Source organism: Pelecanus crispus, chromosome Z, assembly GCF_030463565.1.
Source record: "Pelecanus crispus isolate bPelCri1 chromosome Z, bPelCri1.pri, whole genome shotgun sequence".
Classification (NCBI taxonomy): Eukaryota; Metazoa; Chordata; class Aves; order Pelecaniformes; family Pelecanidae; genus Pelecanus; species Pelecanus crispus.
Genome location: NC_134676.1, coordinates 24,507,840 through 24,529,701, shown reverse-complemented (window position 1 = coordinate 24,529,701; position 21,862 = coordinate 24,507,840). Strand labels below are relative to the sequence as shown.

Genomic DNA, 21,862 nt, shown 5'->3' with positions numbered 1-21,862 from the left:
GAGCAGGTAGGTATCCTACTGGTTTCCCTCTCCAAGAAAGAAACTTTCAGGAAGATCATAAGGGTACACCTGACATATTTTCACTTAATAATTTTAAGTTGTCTGAGATACAGAAATATTGGTTGTCTTAAAACACTTGCCAAGAACTTTGTTAAATTTTCTATTTTAGTAGTAGTTTTGCTGTAGCTGTGATGGCTTATGCATAAAACTAAGGAAAAAGTTGTAGGCAGAGACAGCCTGTTTCATTAGACCAGCTACATTGCTTGCCTTATAAAAAAGATGACCTGTCCTTATAGAACATTTTTGCCATGTTTTTTTTTCTTTTTTCCTAGTCATTTCATGCAGATATTTTTATTATCATCTAACAGCTTGCAGTCTAGGACTTCAGGATCATGCTTCAAATCATACTGATTTTTATCCCCTTCCCTACCTAAGGTGGGCTCTTTGGATGGAAGATGAACATGAGACAACACAGTACGAGTTGCTTGCTTGACTGTGAGGAGTTGACTTCATAATTTCTGCAGTGCTTTATCAATTCCAGTGCTACTCTGCTTCCTTGGGGTCACCCTACACTTCAGATGAGTCTATCAGTCTACCTTAATCTCATGCATCAGTCTTTAAAACACCTACCACCCCCAACACAGTTTTAGTAGGACTCACAATCACACAAAGCAAAATGTCTTCTACTCTCCCATCTTATTTTCCAGAGTGCTAAACCAGTACACTTTAGCTGACTCCTGCTGCAGCAGCCATCTTCACATTTGGTGTTTCTGCTGCTCCTTAAATTCATGCTTAACAGTGCGACTATGTTAGCGCAGTAGGATTCCGAGCAGTAAACACAGAAATCCAAATGCAAAAAACTCACCATCCTTCGTCATTATCTACTTCAGGTTCAGAAACCTCATTTTCAGGAGTTTCTTCAATTGCCTGTGTTAACTTTGACTTAAATCGGTCCAACAATGCCAGTGTCTGAAATTAAGTATATGGTTTTAAAGTTAAATATATTTATACACAACAACAGGTATATACAACTTCAAACTGTTATTAGTTTGAGATCTTTCACATGAATTTGAAAGAAACACTATAGAGAGGCAAGTGAGAGAACGAGAGGCAGCAAGAGTTGGGGGTGGGAGCAAGAGAACGAGAATGCATTGAGAGCGCCCATCAAGAGTACAAGCGATAGCCAGCAATGCTGAGGCAGCAAGAGCAAGCAGGGAGGGAGCCCCACAGGTGTGAGAGAGCACTTGTCTGGCCATCTAGTGAAATCAAAACGCATATTTAGGGAACAAAAACTTGTGGCTACTTACAGAATAAAATAGCTGACTATACAACACTGGCTGCTGACAACAAATTTTACTGTTTGAACCTGCTATTTTCTTCTTGTGAAGCAATCCATTGTATAAATTACAGATCATTCAAACTTTGAAGACTCAGTTTGATTGATACTTACATACTTTACATTGTTGATCTTTTAAATTATGTACTGATATTGAAAAAAATTCAAAGCTTTTGACACAAATACAGTGAGCCACCTTAACTAATTCTACAGATACAAGTTCTTATGCTGCATACATTAAGCTCATACTGATTTATATTTCGTATTTTATTCTTCAGCTGACATTGCCCAGTCTCTCAGCTACAACAAAGTCACCAAATCTCAGGTGACACCTGAAGATCGTACAGCAGGTTTCTGATCACCTGGAATGAAATTTTGATTATACAAGAATCATATGCCTGAGCCTTGTGATGGGAGAGGGGGCTCTTCAAAAAAAGGGCAGACCATAAGACTAATCTGCACAGCCCACAGCTTATTTCTTGCTGATATTTGAGACATTCCTGGAAAGGAAAGCATCAGGGAATAAGTGCTTGACTGAATCTATGTGGCAGGCTACATTTGATCTGTAGGTGATAGGCTGGCCACCTATGTTGTAAAACACCTCTGTAAGGCTGTTTAGTTTTGTTTGGTCAAGTTTTTCAAATTTAAAAGAATAAAAACTAAACAAGAATAGAAAACAGAAATAGGAAATACCAGAAGTGTTCACTGGAATCAAATTTCCTTCTGGGAGCAATCTTAACTTTAGGAGTTTCCTGGCATTTGAATTCTTTCAAAAAATATTTTAGCACTGCCAAAGGCAGGTTTTGGAGGTTTTTTTGCATTGATTTTCTTTATTTTCTGTTTAATCTTCTGTTTAAGATGGGAGAGAGGAAAATTTCAAAGATATTTGGGCCTTCAAATCATTCAAGTTCTCCAGCTTTCCATGCTATTGCAAACAAACCCCATACTTGCAACATCTGAGACAGCAAATCTCTGCCTAGGCCATCAGAAGAAAACAAACTAACCCTTTCTACATGAAATGGTGACCAACCAAAGCCACATTCCTTGTGTCTTGTCTAATTTTCTCTGGTGCCAGCATTCCTCTGAATAGACCTGGTGATAGAAACAATTTCGAAATATCTTAGTAGGTATTTTTGCTATGAGTCATTAGATGCCTTATTGTGGATCAAATAACTTTATAAATTGACCCTTGTAGAATTATAAGGTTAGGAGTTCCAATATCTAGTATTGTAAGGAGACACATACCCTTCCCCCTCTTCTTTAACTCTTGTACAGAGGACGGAAAATGGTATTGTGCTGTAGGACCAGGCAGGAGGCATGCAAGGCTAGAAGAGGCTCTCCACAAGTGAAATGGATTACAAAGAACTTGATTAATTGTTGTTGAATCGTTCCCAGTAGGGTTACATAAATAAAAATTAAGATCTACTAAAATATACACCCCTGTCATCTCATCTTGTTTTACTATGATGTCCAGGACAGGGCTGATATAAATTCATTAGAAGTGGTTTTAAGTCCCCTGATCCACGTTGCCAACAGAGCTTTAGTACTCTTTGATTCAAAGTTAATGGGCTTTTGAATGTACAAAGTTTCCATAAACTTCTTAGTTTAGAGCTAAATCAGCTTGCCACATGTATAAAGGTTTGCCAACCACTGCTTTGAAGTTACTAAGCCTCAAGTTTCCAATCTCTTCTAGCTTCAACAGTTGATTATGAACATCTTCGTAGCTCAATTGACATGCTCTTATAAACCAATGCATTTGATGTACTGCACAGATTTAAAGTTAATGGTATTTTCCACTTCACAGTCAGTTTCGTATATTTAACAGTTCCAAACTTTCCTATTTTTGAAAAAACAAATATTTATGTCAAACTTTACTTTGCTCATATTTGCATACTAAAGTCTACATACATCCTAACTAATTTTGAAAAATAATTTTCATTATATTTAAAAAGGGTTTTCTTTTTACAGTTCAGTTAAAAACTATTTCTGTTCATTTCATAACACCAAAAGGTAGGGATGAATTTAATCTCTATAAAACATAATTTAAAACGTTAAAAAACCCAGCTTGGACAGATGTCAAGTATGCAAACTTTTGTCCCAATGTTATCTTATGGCAAGCTGCAGAGCCAAGGAAAGCACAGTATAGAAATGCAAACTCTTGTAAACATAATCAAGGATACCTCTGCATGGGTAGCATTTCCTTTTGGAAGATTTTAGTGACTAAACCGATAGCACTTCCAAATACACATTGAAACTTCACTTACCTGTCTACCTGGGTAATCAAAATAGGGGATCAAAGATTACATATTTATTTTTATAAATAATAAGATTCTTTTAATGTAAAATGAAATATAATGGATTTTAAAACTTTATTTTTACACAAATGAAGAGAGAAAAATTTTCAGAACTTTTTCTGGATTTTTTTTTTCCCCCCAGGTTGTCAAACTATTACCTGATCTTCACGAGAAACTCCTTTCTTTGGCTGCTGCTTCCGCTTGTCTTCATATTTTCTCTTCTCCTGAAGGTATTCTTCAACAACACTGTTTGGAGCAGGTTCCTCCTCTGAATAAGGAAACATATTTGGTTAAACTAAATTTGGTTTTATGATTTAGTATAATTTTGGAGACAATTTATGACTTCTGAAATACCAAGCAAAACACTTGCATAAAATGTTTCAGTTATATTGCTTTCTCAGAAAGTAGAATGCTTTGCTACTTGCTGAAATGAAAAACACAACACTGTACTGGGCAGACAAGTAAAAAAATTTTTGTTTCAATTTTATTTTACTATGGAGCCAGGGAAAGCAGGGTAACAGAAATAAAAACTCTGACATTAAGATGAGAAGTTAGAACAGTTAAAATTATTTTAATAAGTTTACCTTCATTTCTGAAGATCTTTCTTGGAGCAGCTGAACTGTTATGTCTATTAATATTCTGTGACTATTTGTTACAGAGTAGACAAATACTGCCTATAGACAAATTCACAGTTTTCCTGTTTTGTAGGCTAAGTAGCACCAAAATGAATCCCTGATCTTGCAATAGGTAAAAAAACCCATACAATTTTTACTTTAAACAGAGTCCATCTTGTCAATCAGGAAAAAAAACTCTGCAGTAACAAAGTAGATCTGGACTAGTCAACACCTACTCTCCTTTGTCTTTTTTTAACAGTTTTGTCTCTGCAAAATATCCAGTGCCATGACAAATTAATAATTTAACAGGACAAAAACTCAATTCACAAATTGATCAATACCATCCTTTCACATTTTCTTCCTCCTGGATAGCATGAAGACATTTCACATATTGATTTAGTATACTTGAAATGTATTTACACATATTTACAGGATTGTTATTCCTCATAAGGAAGAGAAGAATAAAACCTCCAGATGTCCACTGCAAATGATAAACAGAAAATATTTATGTAGAAAATTGTTTCAACAAATTTCAGGGTATACAGCCTGATGAACTGTAAATCTAAATCAAACCCTGTATCAGTTTTTTTTAGATGACTGCTGACAGCTATGCAGAGAAAATTTCTGATTCCAAACTAAGTTTCTCTCTCAACTGAAGTTTTCTATAAAGTTTATAAACATAGAATCTCATAATAAGAGGAAATAAATTTGTAACGGTGTATCTTTATCAACGATCTGGATGAAGGGATTGAGTGTGCTCTCAGTGAGTTTGCAGATGACACCAAACTGGGAGGGAGTGTTGATCTGCTCGAGGGTAGGAAGGCCCTGCAGAAGGATCTGGACAGGCTGGACTGATGGGCTGAGGCCACCTGTATGAGGTTCAACAAGGCCAAGTGCCGCGTCCTGCACTTGGGTCACAACAACCCCATGCAACGCTACAGGCTTGGGGAAGAGTGGCTGGAAAGCTGCCTGGTGGAAAAGGACCTGGGGGTGTTGGTCGACAGCCCGCTGAACATGAGCCAGCAGTGTGCCCAGGTGGCCAAGAAGGCCAACAGCATCCTGGCTTGTATCAGGAATAGTGTGGCCAGCAGGAGCAGGGAGGTGATTGTCCCCCTGTACTTGGCGTTGATGAGGCCACACCTGGAATACTGTGTCCAGTTTTGGGCCCCTCACTACAAGAAGGATATTGAGGTGCTGGAGTGTGTCCAGAGAAGGGCAACAAAGCTAGTGAAGGGTCTAGAGAGCAGGTCTTATGAGGAGCGGCTGAGGGAACTGGGATTGTTTAGCCTAGAGAAGAGGAGGCTGAGGGGAGACCTTATTGCTCTCTACAACTACCTGAAAGGAGGTTGTAGTGAGGTGGGTGTTCGTCTCTTCTCCCATGTAGTTAGTGATAGGATGAGAGGAAATGGGCTTAAGCTGCGCCAGGGGAGGTTTAGGCTGGAAATTAGGAGAAATTTCTTCATGGAAAGGGTAGTCAAGCATTGGAACAGGCTGCCCAGAGAGGTGGTGGAGTCACCATCCCTGGAAGTGTTCAAAAAACGGGTAGATGTGGCATTTTGGGACATGGTTTAGTGGGCATGGTGGTGTTGTGTTGATGGTTGGACTGATGATCTTAAGAGATCCTTTCCAACCTTAATGAATCCTAGTTTTTAATTTTTTAAAAGATAATCCAGGCACCAAGCCAGGAAACATGAAATTATTACTCTACCCTTAATTGGTTTTGTGGTGGACTTGGCAGTGTTAGATTAATGGTTCGACTGGATGATCTTAAGGGTCTTTTCCAACCTAAATGATTCTATGATTCTATGATCTACATATAAAATACTTGTTTATATATTTCTACAAATAAAATATCTTATTTCCTTTTTATGCTAATTTATACATTGCATGTATGTATTTAAAGAACATCAGGGAAAACAATCAAACATACACAATACCATTCAGAGCTCTTTTTTTCCTGTTTTCCAGTTGACTTGTTGGATATAAGGAAGAACAGAGGATTACAGGTACCAGCAAGATAAGGAAAGAAAAAGCTATCTTCTAGAATGACCAGAAAAGATAAATGCATATACACAGACATTTACGGATGATTAAATAGCTGAATGAATGAAATCAAATCTGCCATAAAATCTCATGCAGCGTAATATCAGACAAACTGAGGAGAACAACAAAGTACATTATAAAACTCCAAACCATAATGGCTCAGCTCCATCCTTCCCCCTATGACCTCAGTCTCTTCTACTAATGAAAAACCCCATTCTTAATTCAAGACCAGATAAAACACTAGTTTTTGCACAAATGCATGTATCCAATCAAACTTTTTGACTGTGTGGAAACAACATATGGCCTTGTTTTACTAACATTTAGCCTCTACATAAATAACATGAACTACAAAAACACCTGCTTTCTTATAGAAAACAACCTTTCAGGTGACATTTACCTGAAGGGGTGCTTTGAAATGAATCCCATTTACCTGATAAGTATAATTGCCCATCTAAGACAAGCAAAAGAACTGAGAAGAGTGTTCTTGAAGACTTATGAAAATGCAGTCTCAAGCTGGCCATAAACATTTAAACCTGTGATCCAAACTTCGATATACATATGCTGAATTTAGAGAAGATGTGAGCCTTAGTCATACATGTCTTTTGACCAAGATTTTAGTTTAATCTAGTGCAGCTCAAATATAATTGTCATACAAATAGGTTAAATTGCCCTCAGTTGTGTGTGTGTGTGTTTTTATCATGCTCATATGGTTGTCACTTACTGTTAACACAAATAATTTAAACTTCAGTTTAAGCCTCTCTTAAGATTATTGTTTTCTTGGGTCTTTGCCTGTCAGAGTTTTTCTAATACTCAACTTCATTCTCTCTGCCTCCTAGGAAAGCCTTTTCGTAAGTCAGACAAAAGATAATCAGATCCACCTGATATAACTTCAGAATGAGTCAACAAAAACAGTTAATGCACTTATATGCATCATATTTCTGCACCTTCCATTAAAATGACTTAAAGACATGCTTGTACTTCTCCATGAGAAATACAACCCATTACTCCACATTAAAACCAAGTAATATAACAGGAAGAATTTTCAAGACCCCGTAAGTCAATGGGTTTCTAACACATTTTATAACTTTTGAAAACTCCAAACAATCATTTCAAAACCACAGTGTCTATTTTTTAATATAAATATTCACTTCTGATAAGTACCAATTCTTTGATAAAATTATTTTGTGTCTGCATGAATAAACTCAAGCAAAAGAGAACAACTGGAAGAGAGATTTGCTGGTGGGAAGAACCCTTTTAAAATGTAAAAACCCTTTCAAAATGTAAAAATAGATTGTTGGCTACTACTTCATATCTCCCAGTCAGCATCCCAGAGCTCCTCCAAATCTTAACCACACCACTGTATGATGGACCTGACCTTCACATCAAGCTTGACAAACTTAGGTCGAGCTCGCTGATCCATCAAATGTATCATTAAATCAGTATTAAAATATTTAATCTCCAAACTTCTTAATCTAAGAGGATTTATTCAGACAAGAAAGAATGAAACATGACATGGATGCACAGCAGTCAAATAACAATTAAATGCCTTTTTTAAGTATTGCAGGATTCAGAAGATGCTAGTTTAAGTTACAGGGATCTTGCACACTTGTGTCCTAGAGGCATCTCATCACAAAGTGTAAATAGCATCAGGCAAAGAAAGATTTTTTTTCCTTAGTTTGAACAAGCTGCTGTGTACATTCTGTCAGTAAGGAAGGTGAGGGGGGAAAAAAAAGAAAAAGACAACCTTCCTTATTGAACACACACTTCATCCTACTTTTGACAGGATTTTTAAGTACATTGCTACTTACCTCAGCTAGCTTAGGTTACTGCCAAGAGATCCTTCAAGTTACTGTGAAAAGAACTTTAGCATTTAAGTAATTTATTTTCCTTCAGATAGATTCTTCTATCCTGAAATAGTCCTTTAAGGAGCAACAGATGCCAACCTGATGGTGTAATCTAACCTAAAACTTTGGGTTTGGGACGTGGTTTCCAATGATAGCTTGAAACTAAAGAGGAGATTCAGAAATCTTTAAACCAGAAAGGAACAGATTGATTTAAAAAAACATACAGAAGGGTTTATTTTGCTTACCCTTTAATTAGGAACAGTTCAAATGATGCAAGTTTTTAACTACAAAATTGCAGAAGTGTAACAAAGACATGAGAACTTGATCCAAAGGTGTTGAACTGAACTGAATGGCAGTCTGGATGGTTTTGGATCAATCTCTAAATAGGAAGTGGAGCAGAAGAGAAACCTTGATAAAGGATAAAGCTTAATTCCTAAAGCACCTGGTAAATTTAATAGCATAATAAACACTCAACAAAAGTTGCATCAGACATGCTCTATTTCAGAAACTGCAACTGAATTTATCTTCCACTTTATGAAAACCAAGAAGTATGAGTTCTAGGCCTGCTGACTGTGGTAAATCAGAAAAGTATGATTACTGCTTATGCTGACATTCATATTGGCCTTAATGACCGGGCTTCATTTCTAGCATTGCAGGTGGGGCAACTTTGGTTTACCATGCACACCAATTGTGGCACATGTAAGGTAAAATTGGAGACAAATGTATTTCTTTTCACGGTACAAACTTTGTTATTTTATCATTTTGTTATTTGTATCCATTTTGACGAACCCTGTAATAATGACTGTCCTTGTAATACAGGAGGTAGAATCTGTATAAAATCTACAGATTTTGATTCCTTTTTAAGAAAGAGATAATGAAGCTGTGCATAAAACATCTGTTGGAAAAAGAAGCAGTTTGGTTTGCTGAAAGTATTACCAGAAACACACTAATCTTCAGAATGGTAGAAACAATACATATTGTGACAGAGTAATATACATGCTGTTTCTGAAGGTTTAATGTCACCATAAAAAAAGAAAGAGCCTACAGTGCTGACAAGGATTAATGGAGGAATTTTGGTTTATGTTTTTTCTTTGATGAGGTACCCCTAGCATGAAGATTTTTACACAAATAGACTTAAGTATCTTACATTACAAAACATTCCTGATATGTTGAACTTCACAAAAGTAATCCCATTAACTCTTGTAATGCACTTTGCATATATAATCATGAGCTCATGCAGAACTGATAACAGATAACAAGAAGAGTGTACCAAGAAATCTGTATGAGAAGGCACCCCAGTTTATTTAGCAGGGTTTGCATATGTTTTAAATGTGGTGGACCCATTAACTTCTGTCAGTATCTTAAATTCATTCTTTAGCAACTCAGATGACACATTTCATATGATAAAAGACCTACTGGACAGAAATTTAAAGAAATGCATGGTATAGCTACACTAAATACCAAAGGGGAAAACAAAAAACCTGAAAAACCGTGGACAACTTGTTTGAAATGAAAGAAGTTATGACTGAGTGTTTTTGTGCATTAAATAAGAGGCCTAAAACACATTACTGTATTTGTGTACTACATTCCACTTTCAGCTATTCATCAATATTCAGTTTATATTGCATTCTTCTGGAATTATAGAGATATGCAGTACTAGTTTTAAAAACCTTAATGAGATTCAAATCTTGAAAAGAAAAACTATTTTTGTTCCAAAACAAACAAACCCCTTATGAATTACAAAAGAAATTCCGATATGCCTTACTATTTCATGAATTAAAATGGAATTCCTATCAGAAGTGACAGATGGAGAACATAAAGCCACCTTCTATAATTAAGATCTAAGACAGATAACACACTTCCTCCAGAATTGAGGAAAAAAATTTCTTCCAGCATTAAATATGATGCCTTTGAAAATAAAAAAAATAATTTACTGTAAGTAGTATAAAAATGAATATACCAGAAAATACAATACGAAATAATGTTATGCTTGAAAGAATTTATAACATACTCTCCAGTATATTTTTGTTTAGGACTGATTTTACTTGTGGTTTTCTTTGCACCTTTTAACTACTATCCAGTTACTGTTACTATAGCTCTGGCCTGCCTAAGGTCCTGAAGAGCCACTGTTTGCTTACAGGTTAGGTAAGATTCAGGAAATATTTACTAACTGTGAATAACTGAATAGAGTTGCTTGCAGAATGAGCTTCCAGGGTTGCACTGATTACTGGACTTTCAGTTTGCTACAGTGAAAAAAGCAACAGTTCTAGAACAAACATTCATTTAACCAACTCAAATAATAAAATCTTAGAATTCCTAGAGCTTCAAAACATTTATTTGAAAGAGCAGAGCCCACTGATTTGTAAAACCGTGTAAACTTTAATATGCAACAGTGGAAGTTTCTAGTGAATCTTTTCTGAACTTTGGTAGCTTTTAGGCAGACAGTCCCAGTCTAAAATGTGGTTAATTTTCTAATGTCAGTTGATTTTGAGCACACGCTTAAGATTACTGCTAAAATCAAAGCTAGCTTACATTGAGGTTTTTGTCCTCTTTTCTTTTGCGGACAGAGGGACAAGAGGAAAAAGCATTCACTTTGGCAGGGAAGAGACTGAATAGGGATGCTGGGAATTATTTTATGAGATTAAATGAGAAAAAAAATGTAAATAGTGGAAGAAAACATAAAGGTTTGCAAAAGTGACACATTCAAGATGCATACTTTGATACAATGCAGCTATACTGTATATACTGCAAAATCTTCATACTTAACCTATTTATGCTGCATAACTCCCACACTACCAAAATTTGGATTTTGTTGTTTTCACGATGTTCTCAGGGGTGCACAATTCTGTTAAAGTCTCAGACTTCAAGAATGCATCTTTCTGTGTAATACGGGACTGAAATCTTTAAGTGCCATTGACTTTACCCAAACTTAATAATAAAACAGAAACAAAGCAAAATCTTAAATTGGCATCCTTGCTGGATTTTGAGAGTTTTCTAGACACTTCAGTCATTTGATTCCCATACCACAATTAAAAACAAAGCAGCAAATGTAGCAGCATGCCTCGGTAGAATTGTTACAGTTGAATATTGGTTGTTACATTAGTTGTTAGGTTTCTCTGCTCAGATAGTATTTTGTACCTTTTCTATTCTCTCATGTGTGACAATTAAATTTCATCACCTAAAGATTATCAGACAGTTTACAAAAATGTTCTAACAAGAAAAACTAAAATACTACTTCTTAAATATTACTACTATTTAAAACCAACATATAATTAAACAACAGGGCAGATGGTATTTGTCTAAAGCAAATTTCACTGGAGTATATTCACAGGTTTACACTATAGAACTTTGAAAAGTGTATCTTTTTCAAATATTTGATTAAGTACTTCAAAATGCTGAAGTAATTCAGCACTCAAATTATAGTGTTTGATGTAATTTCTGGCATCACTACAGCAAATGTCACATAAAAGAAAAACGTCTTATTTAAAGTAAGGTCTTGACAGCAGTCTGGCATAGTCAACAATCTTATTCACAAATTGGAAGGCTGGTTATAATCAAACATGTATGGAGGGAATTAGTCTTTTTCTCTGTCCTCTTGAAACAATGTAAACACGTAATTTTCACCTCCCAACCTTCCTTAATTACTATAATCTCTAAGTAGAGGAAAAAAAATCAGGTAGGCATAATATGTAGCATGAAGAATTTGAAGTAGTAATACTAAAAGTGATACCAATACTATCAAAGATCTGCCAGTGGATGTAAAATAGATGTGTCATTCTGCCACCCGTTCATTAGTGTCCTCTCAGAATTAGCCCTGATCCTGCAAAAAGTCCAGTATGACCTAAGCCTTATTCTCACAGTTCTGTGGTGTTCAGTGAATTTATCCTGCTACGGTTGCAAGTTTTGGCTGAGGTGCAGTGTTTATTAATCAAACACAGAATCACATTAATGCAGTTACATAGCCTCTGAACTAGCATTTTTTCCTAATGTGGCCAACTCAGAGCATAGGCAGACACTGTGCAAGTGTCTGCACCATCTGCACAGACATACCTGATACAGCGTGACACAACTCACTCTCCATCCCACATTCCCCAAGAGGGTAGTCAGAGAACAATGGAAAAATCTCCTGCTACATACACATTAATTTCCTGATAGTAGTCTGTTTTAAATATATGCAATTTCTTGTACATAAACTAATGTGGAATAGGTAAACTGTTATACATTTAGCAGACTGTCTTACATGTTGACAATTCTATTGCATTGATGAAAATTCAGGCCAATAAAAAAAAAATGATGAAGTGAACTAACTGAGATATAATAAATGCTTTTAACTTCGGGGCAAAATTACTTGCTCAGATACAACACTATTTTACTGCTGTTAGATTTCATTATATTCAAACTAAAGTGTTTCTAAAGTCTCTTCTGTTATTCTTCAATTGTAAATGGCTGTTTCACAGTAAAGGTATCCTTCATTCCTTTCACTTACCATCTTTAAATACTTAAGATTAATTAGACATATCTCCTAGTATCTCCTATAAATTAGTTCACCTAGTCTTCTGCTAGTCTTGGGTTTTTTTGTCCATTTGTATCCAATTGTTCAATACCTTTTTTGGTAGTACAATACTTGGAACCGACTGCAATAATACAACTGTGCTTTTACAGTTAATGCCTTTGTAGCAATGACCACACAATCGCAGCCACATCACAATGTAAATTCATGTTCAGTTTGTTTGCTAGTACAAACCTGAAATATCTTTCACTATTGTGGCTCTCCCAATTCCTTTATTTTATAAGTTTGTGTGTGAAATTATTTGTCCTTAATACTAAGGAAATTACATACGTTATTATATATTTCAAATATTTTCCTAAATACTTAATACTTTTTAACATCCCATGACTCTCAATTTATTTTCAATGACATTTTCCACGCCTTTTCTTCCCTCCCCCAATCCAGTACTTCCTGTACCAGAATCTAGTATTTAGTGACATTTACTTTTGTTTCTTGATGATTAATAAATTCAGCTTTCTCACAATGTTTTTCCAATAGTCATCAGATCTAGTGTAAATCTCAGTCCTGTTTCAGTTTTGATAACATGGCAACCATAAAGTACAATATACTGAGGTGATGTTACACAGACCAAAGTGAACTTTAAGACACAACACCATGCTAATTTTATAAAAACTTAGAAATATTTACAACTCTAAGTGTTTTCAGAATTAATATTATTAAGCAAGTTTAGAGGCCTTCGCTCAATGAAATTATGCTTCTTAAATTACTATTCCAACATTGCTACAAGACAGCTCTATTAAGTTAGCAGTCACAAGCTGCTACTTAATCTTTCTCACATATATTAGAAATTTTAATCTGTGTCTTCTTCAAAGCTGATGCTTCAGAACTGAAGTGTCCAACAGACTTTACAGAAAAAATATGAGTATCTGGCTAGAGTGAAAAAAGGAAACTTCAGAAACTGCTTTTAGCTCCATAAAAACCATGATGAAAGTAAAAGCTTTGTCATAAGTGCAGACTGACTCAAATATTTAAAAAATTTAGGCAGTTAGCTCTGGTCACTTTTTTGTCTTTGGGTCACCTCTAGTTATAAGGCTGAAATTCACAAAAGACAGGAAAACTTTGGCTACTTCAACATTACCCAACAATACTATGAAACAGGAGCAAAACTGTTATGCTGAGGCCCTGGTACGCTTACTATATGTTTTGGGGGTTGTTCTGTTTTAGGCTACCAGTTGGAGCTCATCAGGTGTGCTCCTGGAATGCATCTTCCAGCATGGCTTTATCCAAAAGTGCACATCTGGTCTGTGATAAAACACTAACGTAGGTGTAACCTTTTACTTAAAATTCCTATTACAATTTCAACTTTCCCCAGATATTCTTGAAGTCTGCAAGTTCTTTCATCCTTTACCAGAAACGTAACTATCATGCAACTGTACTTGTTCTTTCCATATAGACAAGAAATTTTGTACAATTCAAGTGACAACAAATTGTGAAGAACATCTGGAGAATGATTTCTAAAATGCAGTGGGTAGAATCCAGAAGTGAAAATTGACCATTTTAAACTTCATACTAACAAACTTAATATAAATCATAGTAACTAATCAGAAAGACAGCATTATAGGAAGAGAAATTTAGCAAGTGCCAGTTAATGCTGCCAGCATTTTGATACTTTTTAACATCAGCTGAAGTCAAGACAAAGGCAGCCAACAGGAAATCATTAGGTAGTTTCATCACCTAATTATTTTTGTATTACAAATAATTTAGGCATGTTATTTAATCAACAAGTGTTAATGTTTGAGAACGTTAGGTGGATTCTGGTGTAGCTGATACTTTGATAAATTTTATTGACTTTTAATTAAGAAAAACAAACCACTTTCCTTTTCCCTGAAAAAACAAAAATCTATTTCTAGAATCTCAGTTTTTCCTATATGCCAAAATGTGGACCCAGCATCCCAAGGCACAGAATATGCAATTGTTATTCTTGATTCCATGAAAACAGAAAGCTTCCTTACTAAATAAATTTAGGCAGTAAGTTTATTTACTAAATAAAGGTACTTCATTACTAAACAATCTACTTACTAAAGACAGTAAATGAAACTTCAAATGACATATACAATGTGACCTGTAAAATGCTGCAAAAGACACTTACCACACATTTGAAATATCTCCTTTATTTAAAAGCTCAATTCCTCCCTCTTAGTATGAATTTTGGCAATACTGGCAAGTGAGCTGTTGTCCTGATAAATTAGCAAAGACAATTTGACTCCTGAACTTTTAACAACAGATTAAAAAAAAAATTACTTAAACTTGAATCTCTACCTTGTTCTGTTTTGACTGCTGTTGGGTCTGAAAAAATATGCAAAATGAGCGTTAGAAAGAGATTTAGAAGAAGAAGAAATATTAAAGCATGGATGAAGAAAACCAAAAAAGTGAGTTTTTATTATTTACCTAGCTATTAATATATGGATTTTATTAGACACCATGAAATCCCTTAGAAGAAGGAATGGGACATTACGAATTTTATTTATTCATAAACAAAACCTTTTCTCAAAGACTATATATATATACAGGGCCATCCCTTTTGGCAAAACTAGCTATTCACAGAAGAGAATATGATCACAACTACAAATTTTGTTTACATGCTTTTCCTCAACGATTAACAGTTTTAAATTTGTTACATTGGTTTCACTAAATTCTGGTGTCAAAATACATGACATTTATGGCAACTTTATAGCTTATTTTATGCTACCAGTGTCAATGTGTCCACTGCTAGACAGAGGACCATTATTTTTCAATTAAATGTCTAATGGAAAGTCCATGTGGTAACGCTCAGTAAATTTTGATATTTCACAATGGTGTTTTGATCACTTTTAAATGTCTGGGGTCATAAACTCATCTCTTAAAGCTGTTCTTATATTCGATCCGGAAACCTTTGTAATCCAAACTATATGCCAGCTATAAAGTACATCTTCCATCTGCCTTTCAGTCATCACCTTTAAGCACTACATGTTCATTCTAGCTAAATGTAGGAACAGTTTCCTCTCCTTCAAGACCACATCAATTACATTTAATGAGTTTTTTACATTTATTCTTTGGATGCAGATTTTGTAATGGTAGATTCTCTGCCACCAGAAAATTTTTTACTTCCTTTGATCATACAGTGATTTACATTTCTTTGTGCAAGACTTCCTCAAAAAGGGAAACATCATTAGGATATTGACTTTCTTTTTTCAGGGTATAGACAAAATAACTCACTAGATAACCAGAATAAGTTATTTTAAGAGAAAGCAAAGTGTAAAGAGAGTACTCCCTTAATGAATTATTTTGACAGACCTACAACTAGACCTTTGTTTCAACTGCTTGATTTAAAGACTCACAGTGATCGTAAATACACTTTTGGTAATGCTTCCACCTAACTACTATCACTATTAACAAGATGCTTAGTTTCTCCTCCCCACCAAACCCTTCTTCCAGGTCACATCTTACTTTTCTTTTGAGTAAGTTGTGCTTCACAGAATCTTGGAAAAGAGAACATCTAGGCCCAAAGGGCAGAATCAACGTTTTCTACTTCACTAAGAAGTATTTGCCTAATCCGCTACTGAAAAGTTCCACTTCATAGGTCATATATTCCTATGCTTACCTTTAAGAAGTTTTGCCTAACATTTAACCTCAATCTCTTTAGCTGCAATTGAAGCCTATTATCTCCTGTCCTCTCCACAGGGATTACATAGAATAATTTCCTCTCCGTGGTAGCCTTTAACATTCTTGATGATCATGAATATGTCTCCTGCCACAAAGTCATCCCTTCTCTAAACTAAACAGCCCCAATTCTTACAACCTTCAAATATTATGCTTTCCAGATCATCAATCACCTTGTTGCACTCCTCTGTGCTCCCTTAAGATGCCTTGTATCTTTTTGTCAAGTGCAGTTCCCAAAACTGGGCAAAAGATTCAGGCTGAAGACCTGCTCAGGCTGAACAGAATATGAATCTGTCTTGCATACAACAGTCCATTTTATATATTGTACAGTACACTTTAGTTTTTTTCAGTAACATGGCACTATCAACTTGCTCTCAGCTTTCTACTTACTATGTTTCCTAGACTTTAAGCTGCCTAAGTGCTACCTAACATCTTTTGTTTGGGCAACTCATAATTTGTGAGAGATACAGACCACTTACTATTATAATCTTTTTTCCCCGAAATCTCCCAAGATAAACATACCTTGTTTGCCTTGACCTGGCTTTTAACTTCTATGAACTGACTCAGTCTACCAACCCAGGACAAAACTATCCTACCAAAGAATCAGATCAGTAAAAGCTCCAACACAGACTAATGGGAAGGAAGACAGTAAGCCGCTCAGCTCTTCACTTTAACAACTACATATGAAAATGCAACCTTAGCACATAAGTTTGCGTTTTTCTTTATTTTTTTTCTTTCATACTACCCTTCCCTGTCCCATATATTTTTTTAGTCTGCAAATTTAATAAAGGTAATCTGTTGTTTTCTCCAGATCACTAATCAAATTCCCAGGAATCCTGCTTTCCAGTTTCATTACAAATAATTCTCTTAAAGCATTTTATTAATGTTTTGTTAATGTCTCTGGGACTGCTTTAGCCAGTTGCCTCATATGCTGCAGTCAATGCCATCAAGTTCAAATGATTTTAATGCACCTAATTCATTTAAGCAGTCTTTAGTTGCTTGTTCTGTACCTGAACGCTTCCCTCTATGTCACTGATCATATGTAACCATATGATCAAAGTTGACTGCTATGCTAGAGACAGGGTGAAAACAAGCATTCAAGCTTATTTCCTCTTTGTTTAGCCAAAGACAACCAACTCTCTTCTTGCTCATTTGTCTCCCGTTATTGTATTTTCATTAATCATTTTGCCCCTCACCATTTATATCTCATTTAATGTCTCTTTAATTTTGTCTTTTCTTTTTAGAATTTTTATTTAGATACTCCAAAAACTTGTTGAACAGGTTATTTCCTGCCATATATCTTTCTAAACAGGTACTGGAACAGACCCCTTCCTGTGTTCCGACAGTAATAAAAAGGAAACCCAAGATTATTCAAGATTATTTTCACCATTAGCTGTTATCTACAGATTTTCAACAGGTTTATTTCCTACTTGCTATTTATTTCAAAAAAAGTAAAAAAATCAAGAACCCTAGTATATAAGCTCCCTTTCCTTGAATAAAAGGATCCTTCAAAACTGTACCATAGTAGTAACTATGAGTATTGCCCAAGTATTACTTTAGTCTGTCACTGTAAAGGTGGATTTACTCAAATTACTCTGCAATAAGTCTTCTGACTTAACTGGCACCAGAACAGGGATAATGTTTAAGCGACAGTATTACAACTGCTATACACAGCACTATTCAGTATAATTTATCATGTATGTACACTTTTCTACACTTCTACTTGCAGTTCTTTTTTTACATGGCCAGTGACAGCATTCATTATCTTGCCAATGAGAGCTTATATTAAGTCAGTGATTGAGAAAGATTCCTAGAGCTCTTTCAGATCCACTACTTTGTAAAATTTGGTGCCAGATTTCATATACAAGTTCAAGATACTGTATTTTTTGTTTTGCCAAACTGGTTGCTGATCCAGATCACCTGTTATTCAAGAGAGTCCATGAATTTTTCTAAAAATGATGTTATACTTTCTACCACTCTTCTAAACTGTGTGTCATCTGGAAATCTTTCTGAATAATTTTATATTTTCTTCCAGATTTCTTACGATATTGAGAACTGGACCAAGAATCCACGCCAGAAATGTGTCCAGCAACTCCAGAGTGCTTAAAAACAAGTCCCTTTTCTTTTTTTCTTCAGTTCAGCTATTAAAAGGTGTTACATCCAACTGCACTAGAACACACAGCTTACGTACTACTATAAATTTAGCAATTTCTGCACATTTGGAAGAAACAGAATATAAAATCTGGCTGACAAAGAAGTGGGCATCTTAGATCCCATTTTTCTAAGATTTATGGAAAATAAACATAACTTTCTGAATTTGAGTTTCACTGGTGTCATAAGATGCATAAAAGTTTGAAGTCAGTAGCTTTGAGTTCAAAGTTAACCATCTGCATTTAAGTACTTTTCCAACTCGGAATGTCAAGAACACTTTCCAAGTCAGAGGTCAGAACAGGTATGTCCCCACCAAAGAACTCAATCACATGCCATAATATTTCAAATCCAGAAGCTTGCCCAACTACACAGATGTAACTAAAGAACGTTTGGAAGGACAAGTACTACCTTGCTTGAAAGAACGAATGCTACCTGTACAATTTATTTATATACTGGCATCCTTACATTGCTACCATTCTTAACAAAAACTAATTTTCTTGGAAAAAAGATCTACATTTCAACAATACAGTGTCCACATTTATCCACGTGAAACACAAAACTACTAAAAAAACCTTGAAACTGGAATGGTTAACTGGAGATCTACACAACACCTGCTATAATATACTCTTACCTTCCTTTTCTTTGGGTTTTAAAGCCCTTTCTTCTTTTTTCTGCTTTGCTTCCAGCAGTTCACGTTTCAGCTGTCGTGCTTCTTTCCGTAGCTCCTCACTGCAAAGACAAAAATATTTACAAGAATTTAATCTTCTGGGAATGTAAAGCCACTCAGGAGAAACAGAATCAAAGTTAATGGGCAGTAAATCTCTGATATAAACAAAGGGAATGTACTGACTCACTGATGCTAGGAACATGTCTTAAAAATCAATTAGAACCTAAGGAAGTTCATATTTTCATTAGCAGAGACAACAAAGGAACATAACAGATGACTTATTTTAAGACCCCATTAGAAATATGTCAAGGACATGAATAGTAAAACAAAGAACCCCCATTTGTATTTTTAATTTAACATTGTAATATTTAACCATGAGAACCACACAAAGAGAATCTGAAACAGAGGCACTGCGAAATAAATATTACATGTGTTATAAAATTCTGTTTAGTGAAATAATAAATCTTAGCATCTTGGATTTCTTAGATGGAGAGGCAATGTAATTGTTAAGTGACAAAGACATGATATGTATGTAAGTGTAAATTATTACATATGAAAATTCATTTCAGTTTACAAATTTTACAAAAAAAAAAAATCAGGTGGTAACACTAGAAAGAAGAAACCAAAATATGCAAGTCATTGTGCCAATATCAAATTAATATCTGTCTTGATAGAATCACAGCTTGGAAGGGACCTCTGAAGATCAGCCAGTCCAGCTCCCCTACTCAAACAGGGCCAGAGTAGGTTGTCGAGAGCATTGTCCAGTCAGGTTTTGAATATCCAAAGATGGAGACTCCACAACCTGTCTGGGCAACCACTGCTTGACCCCCCTCAATGCAAAAAAGCTCTTTTGTATGTTTAAATGGAATTTCTTGAATTTCAGCTTGTGCCTATTTGTCCCAGTCTAATGGTTACCAGTGGAAAAGAATGTAACTGCTTCAAGTTTTTCTGATGTTAGAATCTGTATTTCCCACTTTTTAAAAAAAAAGAAAAAAAGTTCTGATTGATTTAGTATTCAAAGTCAATGAATAGCAGAAATTACTACAATGCAGGAACGTGGCATGCAAGCATCTCCCTGCAGTTGTTTTATATACCTCAGTTCTCACCTATAATACCATTATTCAGAACACAACAGCCTTTTTTAAGCACAGACTTGGAATTATGGGGTGATGACTTCTTTTGAACTTCATTTTCATTTGTATGTATGCACAAATACAGAGCTTGTGAAAAGCAGTAGAAAAAGAAGACTGCCATTGTAAAGGTATTCAAACAAGCAATTACAGCAGTAGGTCTTAATTTTCAACAGCATGGCAGAAGCTACACTAAGCCAGATTAACAAGTTTTATGTAAGACTGCAGTTCCACTTTTCTATCCAGAGAAGACAATCATAGGGGAAGGATAAAGAGAAATTTTTAACCCAAGTAACTCTATTGCTTTTATATAAATACTAGTATATATGTATAGTATGGTAAGCAAGCTGCATTACAATAGTAATCTACTATACTGCAAGTTTTTTTTATGGAAGTTGTACAGCAGGAACAACATACATGTCAATAAAAGTTATACGTTTCAAATATTTAGAGTGCCAGAACTTAGTGACAGCAACACAGCAAGAGGGGGTTACAAATGGCACTTAGGAGTAACAGAGCCTAGCACATCAGAAGTTTTCCTGTAGGAGGGACACACTTACTCTTTCTCTTAGTTATCTTAAACTACTGTGGAATGAAGAACGAACTAGCTAGTACAACTATTCAGCCCCGCCCCCCCACCTTTTTTTTTGTCCAATGGAAAGAGTTTTTTGCATAGAACACAGAACGTCCTAATTCCTAGAAAGCCTAATTCTAAAATGTTTTTTCAAGTCCCCTCAACGATCAGTACTATGTCAATAAAGGACTTCGCTACTTGGCTCCTTATAGACTCCACACTTCCTACATTTTTTATTCCTAGGTTCACTTTACCAAGTTAGGTTGATGTGAAAGGTAATGCAAAAAGCTTGCGTGCTAGAGAGGAAGCCACAAGAACTGACAGATAGCAATACTATACTATACTCACAAGCCAAATTTACTGGAACAGAACTAGAAATAACTGACTTTTGGTGATCAGGAAAATGTCAAATTGATGAGGTAGGGCAGAATCAATATAAGGGCCTAAAATCAGTGTGTACCTGCCCCCTACATCTTTGAAGCGCAGGTCTTCGCAGGCACTAAATTTGCACTCAGGTTTCATATAACTTAGCTGTTGGTTTGTAGCCAATTATGCAGTTGCCTCCTGTCCCTCGAAAGTTTTTGTCACTACAGAAGCATAGCTCTGTCTGCTTCATGCTTGTCTCACTGCTCTCTCGGTCCCACTGCTAAGCTGCAGGCTCTCCTCTTGCTCTTGCTCCCTGCTTCTTCTTTTTCTTGTCACTTCCTGCAGCCTGGAAGCTGTCCTCCCTCCCTCAACACAGAGAGGTACTTCCAGAGCAGGTATAATCTCCTCCCCTGCCTACTTACCACCATTTTGAAGGGCCAAAATGCACAAATGGAAAACCAACAAGTAACATGCAACTGCTTTTTCTCTTCCTGAAATGGCATTGCCAATGTTGCATACAAAATCAAAAAGTATTTCCCTTCTAAATATCTTATTTTGAAAAGAGAAAATTAGCTATTTTTAAAAAATGCTTATCTTTTATCTCCACAGTTTGTGAAGAACATTTCAGTGAAAT

At 35.6% G+C, this 21,862-nt stretch overlaps 1 protein-coding gene across 4 annotated transcripts in view; it reads right to left on the bottom strand.

Annotated features, from left to right (window-relative positions):
- Positions 1-21,862, bottom strand: part of CWC27 (CWC27 spliceosome associated cyclophilin) — a 133,662-nt gene that overhangs the window by 18,473 nt on the left and 93,327 nt on the right. For 3 of the 4 annotated variants that reach the window (XM_075726155.1, XM_075726153.1, XM_075726156.1), the window contains 3 exons: positions 19,123-19,220; positions 3,789-3,898; positions 866-969 (listed from right to left, as the gene is read on the bottom strand). In XM_075726155.1, coding sequence (XP_075582270.1) covers positions 866-969; positions 3,789-3,898; positions 19,123-19,220 — 312 coding nt within the window. Of the gene's footprint in view, positions 1-865; positions 970-3,788; positions 3,899-19,116; positions 19,221-21,862 lie in introns of all 4 variants that reach the window. The other variant, XM_075726157.1, reaches the window with a different exon arrangement.